The 7,387-nt window shown below is 39.7% G+C and overlaps 1 protein-coding gene across 1 annotated transcript; it reads left to right on the top strand.

Annotated features, from left to right (window-relative positions):
• The first annotated feature begins 1,947 nt into the window (after window positions 1-1,947).
• Window positions 1,948-7,026, top strand: LOC115194534 (pulmonary surfactant-associated protein D). Its single transcript, XM_029754287.1, has 5 exons — window positions 1,948-2,051; window positions 4,706-4,935; window positions 5,062-5,136; window positions 5,230-5,310; window positions 5,944-7,026. The coding sequence occupies exons 2-5, from the start codon at window positions 4,716-4,718 to the stop codon at window positions 6,318-6,320; spliced, it is 753 nt and encodes a 250-aa protein (XP_029610147.1). The 5' UTR covers window positions 1,948-2,051; window positions 4,706-4,715; the 3' UTR covers window positions 6,321-7,026.
• The last annotated feature ends 361 nt before the right edge of the window (window positions 7,027-7,387 follow it).

The following is a 7,387-nucleotide window of genomic DNA, read 5'->3' as shown; positions in this document are numbered from 1 at the left end:
TATTATAGTATATATATATATATATATATATCTCCCTGCTACTCCTCAAAAGGTGTCTTCAATGTATTTATAATATTACAGTATATATCTCTCCCTGCTACTCCTCTACAGGCATCTTCAATGTATTTATAAGATGATAGTATTATAGTACTGATCTCTCCCTGCTACTCCTCTACAGGTGTCTTCAATGTATTTATAAGATGATAGTATTATAGTACTGATCTCTCCCTGCTACTCCTCTACAGGTGTCTTCAATGTATTTATAAGATTATATGATTATAGTATTATGGTATATATATCTCCATGCTACTCCTCTACAGGTATCTTCAATGTATTTATAAGATGATAGTATTATAGTACTGATCTCTCCCTGCTACTCCTCTACAGGTGTCTTCAATGTATTTATAAGATGATAGTATTATAGTACTGATCTCTCCCTGCTACTCCTCTACAGGTGTCTTCAATGTATTTATAAGATTATATGATTATAGTATTATGGTATATATATATCTCCATGCTACTCCTCTACAGGTATCTTCAATGTATTTATAGTATTATAGTACTGATCTCTCCCTGCTACTCCTCTTCAGGTGTCTTCAATGCGCCAGTGAAAGGAGTCTATTACTTCAGCTTCTCATCATTTGCCAATAGCCAGCACAACATCTGTGTAAGTCTGTTTAAGAATAATATGCGCATGTTGTCTGCGTGTGATCATCATTCAGAGCATGATAGTACTGATAGCTCTGGTAATGGAGGGACACTACATCTAGAACAGGGAGACCATGTCTACATGACTCTTCATGCTCATTCACACATATTTGCAGACTACCATAACCGCAGCACATTCAGGGGCTTCATGCTTTTTAGAACATAAGGATAAATCCCATGAAAACAAAAATGGAATGTGTTTCAAATGGCACACTATTCCATATATGGTGCACTACTTTTGACCAGGACCCATATATCTCTGGGAAAAAGTAATGCTCTATATTGGGAATAGGGCACCATTTGGGATTTAGCCATACTGTATGTCAGCACATTTCCATGGGTAAATACAATGTTCAAATTAGTAGAACTAAAAACAAATGATGACTAATTCTGTCTGAAAATAACTATTCTGCAATAAGAGTTTGTTTGTGAAAGTAGTGTGATATACATTTTTTTTTACTCTGTCCAAACTTTTTCTGAGGAATGTCCTGTAATGTTTTAGAGGGACTGATAAATGGAAAATAAACACATTTGAGAGATTGTCAAATGATTCCAGAGTTAGCATATGTATGTTGTGTGACATAAAATATGGAATTTAACTCAGAATATGATGGAATAAATCTGAGATTTTGTCAAATCAAATGTGTTTGTATGTAATACTGTACACTACCTATGATACAGGACTTTTGATTAATCTTACAAACTAACATAGGCCTTAAAAATGTATAGATTAAGATTATGATTAGATTCCCACTGGACACACACTGGTTGAATCAACTTTGTTTCCACTTCATTTCAATGAAATTACGTTGAACTTAAGTTGAATTGACGTCCGTGTCCAGTGGATTGCTTCCTTGTCTTGATTTATTAGCATCTGTTCATGTGTACCAGAAAATAATAACTGGGTCATTTTAATCTGAGAGCAATGTGTAGCTCATGGTGACTGCTGTGATCCTATTAGTGTGTCAAGGCCATAATGATATGATCTTTTATTTCAGAGAGCAAAGATCCTTTTGTTTTTAGGTCACTTTGTAGCATTTCCTTGTAATCGTTGTTAAACTGATTGTTGGGAAGATTATGCCCCTGACATAAAAGAGCTAGGTATCAAGTCCCTACCATAAAGTTGCAGAAGTTATACATTGGCACAGAGAACAATGCACTGTGTGTACTGTAACAGCAACTATTGATCTGTGTACTGATAAGGCATCAAGTCTACTATAAAGTAGAAGACTATAAACCGGTGTACACTGTAAATAGGCATAAACAGAGCTCAGTATCTTTACTGTAACAGCAACTATTGATCTGTGTACTCATCCTGCTTCATATAGAGAACTACCACAAAGGTAAGTATGTTTTGTATATCTCATTGGACAATGCTTCTGCTGCAGGTGCAACATGCCTTACTGATTACAGAGGGATGTTTCAGCTGTGGCTGACAGACGTTAAACAGGCATTCTGCAGTTGCTACATCAATTTTTTGACTTATACATCTTTCATTTTTTACATTTAACCTTTATTGAACTAGGCAAGTCAGTTAAGAACAAATTCTTATTTACAATGATTGGCCTACCCCGGACCACGCTGGGCCAATTGTGTGCCGCCCTATGGGACTCCCAATCACGGTGACTGGGTTTTCCTCTGACATCGTCTAGTATATAGGTCCTGGATGTCAGGAAGCTTGGCCCCAGTGATATAATGGGCCGTACACACTACCCTCTGTAGCGCCTTACGGTCAAATGCCAAGCAGTTGCCATAAAAGGCAGTGATGCAACCGGTCAGGATGTCTGTTGTGACACCTCTAGCACTGAGATGCAGTGCCTTAGACCACTGTGCCACCCAGGAGACCAAATTAATTAATTAATGATTAAGAAATGAATGATATGCACTCATTGATTCTTGGAGAATAGAACTGATAAATGCATCATGAGCGTAGTTCAACTGTCGTACCCCTTCAGAACTAAAAATATTGTTTAACTCCAATGTTTGTAAACAAAGTAAATGTAAACAAACACTGTAGAGCCTCAAAATATGGTTAAAACGATATTTTGATATCATGGATGGTCAGTCCATGCATCGAAAGCGCTGTCTATGAATTTGAGCCTGGTGGCTTCTGTCCGGCCACTCTACCATAAAGGCCTGATTGGTGGAGTCCATTTTAGAATAAGGCTGTAACATAACAAAATGTGGAAAAAGTCAAGTGGTTTGAATACTTTCCAAATGCACTGTATATATCATGGTGTCAAGGCATATGAACAAACAGGTTATAGAGTAAACAATGCAATTATCCCAGCACATAGGTTATAATATGGCTTTTTTGGGGGGGGCTTGGCTTCCCCAATGATTTTACCCACGCATCGCTACTGATTTTATAATTTCAAATCCAAAATGCTTGTGTACAGAGCTGTCCCAATACTTTTGGACCTCACTGTATGGTTTCCTGAATTAGAGCAGATGGTGGTAACAAATAGCACAGGCCTACTGTCTGTATTTTGTTTTTTAAAAAAGCACACATTTTGCCTAGTGGCGCCGTGGCACGCACGCGGTTAAGTTCTGGCCGCGTTAGAAGAAAACAAATTACTAGTTATTACTTTTCTATTATTTCTCTATTTTCTTTCTCTCTGCATTGTTGGGATGGGCCGTAAGTCCAACAACCTCCCCCTCAATGTGAGCAAGACAAAGGAGCTGATCGTGGGCTATAGGAAAAGGAGGGTCGAACAGGACCCCATTAACATCGACGGTGCTGAAGTGGAGCGGGTCGAGAGTTTCAAGTTCCTTGGTGTCCACATCACCATCAAAATATCATGATCCAAACACACCAATACAGTCGTGAAGAGGGCACGACAACACCTTTTCCCTCAGGAGGCTGAGAAGATTTGGCATGGGTCCCCAGATCCTCAAAAAGTTCTACAGCTGCACCATTGTGAGCATCCTGACCGGTTGCATGAAATGGTCACCTGGACAGCTGCTGTTTATTATCTATGCATAGTCACTTTACAAACTACCTCGACTAACCTGTACCCCGCATATTGACTTGGTACCGATACCCCCTGTATATAGCCTTGTTATTGTTATCTCATTTTATTGTGTTACTTTTTTAATTACATTTTTTACTTTAGTTTATTTAGTAAATATTTTCTTAACTCTGTTTCTTGAACTGCATTGTTGGTTAAGGGCTTGTATGTAAGCATTTCACGGTAAGGTTGTATTCGGCGCACATGACAAATACAATTTGATTTGAAGTAAACATTTTACTGTCTACAACTGTTGTTCATGAAGCTTCTGACAAATACAATTTGAAAAAGCAAACTCAATATACTCAACATAATAAAATGATTCAAACCAAATCAAAACTGTGTAGAAGTGATGATGGACCTGTATTCATACAGTGTCTTGACTGTCCAGCTCGCTAATAATCACTAGACAGTCGGGGTTCATCGAAAATAACCCCAAACTATGGATAGAGGGAAACAAATCTGCAGATTTTGAATGCAAGGAAATAACCAATTTTCAGTGCAGCCGTCTGGACCTCATTGAAGACCGAATGTGTCCCCCGGGGCAAAATGACTCCGGACACCCCTGTCCTAAAATGTGTTTTTGGTCTAAGAGTAACGTTATACTTAAGCAATAAGGCCAGAGGAGGTGTGGTATATGGCTAATATACCATGGCTGTCAGCCAATCAGCATTCAGGGCTCGAACCAGCCAGTTTATACTATATGCTATTGTATTAGGTTCTGTTATGTAGAATACTAATAAAACATGATGTGACTTTAATAAGCAAGCTTCACTGTGAGAAGTGAAAAAGCACGCTTCTGTTTCATGCAGCGAGCGAAAATCAGTTCTTCTACTGTCGGGAAAAATGGTAATGCATATTAATAATTCTGAAATTAAATATTGTTTTCAACCAAGAGTGTCCAAATAGCCTTTTTGCAGGCAAGAGGTTGGGTTGATGTTACCTCCACCATGCAATCCCAATGACTCTGAGCCTGTTCTCCTCAGAGACCACTAGATGGCGATGCCCCGGTTGTTTCTCAGCATTCTGCTGACCTCACAGTTGACTGTCTACCTGCCAAGTGAAGCCCAGATCCCTCCCCTTCCCACTTCCAGCCCGAGCTGCCCAGCTTATCCCGGTGTTCCTGGCACACCTGGTCATAACGGTCTGCCTGGGAGAGATGGGAGGGACGGGCATGACGGAGTCACAGGACCCAAGGGAGAGAAAGGACTCCCTGGTAGGGGACATTAAAGAATGTGTTAACTAGCATCAAGGCATGGCACAGTTCCCAATACAAAAAAAATAACATGTTTGAGGAATGATCTGTACAAGATTAAATGTATGTGGTTTTATGTTATTTTAGGAGGAATAGGGGCACAGGGACCCCCTGGTGATGTGGGGCCAGCTGGACCTAAAGGGGAGATAGGGGAGCCAGGAGGTAACCAACAGTCCTTGACCTTTTTGGATAGTACTTGTTGAGGTGCAATCCAGAACATAGACAGTGATAGAGAAATGTGTCATGTTCTTTCAGATGCTGGAGGAAACAGTGTGATCAGCCATTTACTCGCTGAGATCCAACAGCTCAAAGCCAGACAGGCTAATCTTGAGAAAGGTAAGATTATAAATTGTAAATGTATTTCAAAAAATATATACACTGAGTGTACAAAAAATTAGGAACACCTTCCTAATATTGAGTTGCACCCCTTTTGCCCTCAGAACAGCCTCAATTCATCGGGGCATGGACTCCACAAGGTGTCGAAAGCGTTCCACAGGGATGCTGGCACATGTTGACTCCAATGCTTCCCACAGTTGTGTCAAGTTGGCTGGATGTCCTTTGGTTGGTGGACCATTCTTGATACACACGGGAAACTATTGAGTGTGAAAAACCCAGCAGCATTGCAGTTCTTCACACACTCAAACCAGTGTGCCTGGCACCTACTACCATACTCTGTTCAAAGGCACTTAAATTGTTTGTCTTGACCATTCACCTTCTGAATGGCACACATGCACAATCCATGTCTCAAATTATTCTTTAACCTGTTATTCTTTAACCTGTCTCCTCCCCTTCATGTATTTCAATAAGGGATCATAGCTTTCACCTGGATTCACCTGGTTAGTCTATGTCATGAAAAGAGCAGGGGTTCCTAATGTTTTGTACACTCAGTGTGTTTCACATTTATATCCACATTCAACAAGGAAATCGGTCGGTATGACTCACAGAAAGTATTACACTATTTATTTCAAGCTGCAAGCTTCAAGGTCTTCCAGAAGGCAGGGGACAAATATCTGGTGTCCAATGGAGTGCTGGGGAGTTTCGATGAAGGTTTGAAGTTCTGCAACAACTTTGGTGCGACGCTGGTCATGCCAAGGAATGATGTGGAGAACCAAGCTCTTTCCAAATTCATTGTTGGTGCTTCTTATGGTTTCCTGGGAGCAACAGACAGGAAAACAGAGGGTGTTTGGGTAGATTTGAATGATGAGCCACTGACGTATCTGGACTGGCTGAGTGGAGAACCAAACAGTGGAGGTAATGGTATAGAAGACTGTATTGCAACAACAACCTCTGGACCTTGGGTTGATATTACCTGTGACGCAAACATTGTTATAATATGTGAAATTTAAACATTTAAAGATGGGATTTTTGTCCATAAAATAACTGACCTACATTTTTATTGCTACTAAATGAATATTCAAGCAAATTATCTTACCAAATCTTACAAGGCAATAGTAATATATCACAACCATCCAGCAGACACTGTTTTTGAGAGCTGCAAATTATTTACAGACTGTCAATAAAATGAATAAAAAAGAGCAAGGAATTCTGTGTTTCTCTCTCTGACCAATTGATGTCCATGTTTGTTTAGTGTGGCGGTTTGACAACCAGGACAAAGTAGGCTATTTTATAATCTCACACTGCTCACAATGGAAACATCTGCCTTTCAGGTGCAGCACAGGACAATAGGGATGTAACCAACACAGTCGATCATTATTCTTCCTTTAATATAAGGAGTTACAACATGTATTTTTCAACTTAACACAGTTAGAACAATGTATTATTTCAATCCAGAATGACGTCACATCTGTTTAGGGTTCAGAGGAGATACAGTGAATGAAGACAGTGAACAAACTGACATGAAACGTGTATGTTATTCTGTGCTATGCTCATATTTGATTGTTTCTCTCAATTGTTGATGTGCTTGTAACCCGATAGCAGCCCCTAGTGGTGATCTGGAATAACCTCACCTTTCTGAGACCCACCTAAACACAGGTGTCTTCAATTATTTGTCTACCTTCCATGGCTGCGTTCCAATTCTCTACACTTCTCCAGAAGAGTGCACTTGTTCACTCCCCCTCATGTATTTAAAAGTATTATACTGAACGAAAATATAAATGCAACATGTAAAGTGTTTGTCCCATGTTTCACGGGCTGAAATAAAAGGTCCCAGAAATGTTCCATATGCACAAAAAACGTATTTCTGTCAAATTATGTGCATAACTTTCTTTACATCCCTCTTAGTGAGCATTTCTCCTTTGCCAAGATAATCCATCCAGCTGACAGTTATGGAATATCAATAAGCTATTTAAAGAGTATGATCATTATGGTGTTGTGGTGTCTCTCTTGTCGTGATGTGTGTTTTGTCCTATATTTGTCATTTTATTCCCAGCCCCTGTCCCCACAGGAGACCTTT

The sequence above is a fragment of the Salmo trutta genome, chromosome 5 (genome assembly GCF_901001165.1).
Source record: "Salmo trutta chromosome 5, fSalTru1.1, whole genome shotgun sequence".
Taxonomy (NCBI): domain Eukaryota; kingdom Metazoa; phylum Chordata; class Actinopteri; order Salmoniformes; family Salmonidae; genus Salmo; species Salmo trutta.
The sequence above is the reverse complement of the archived record's forward strand: the minus strand, read 5'-3'. Positions and strand labels throughout refer to the sequence as shown.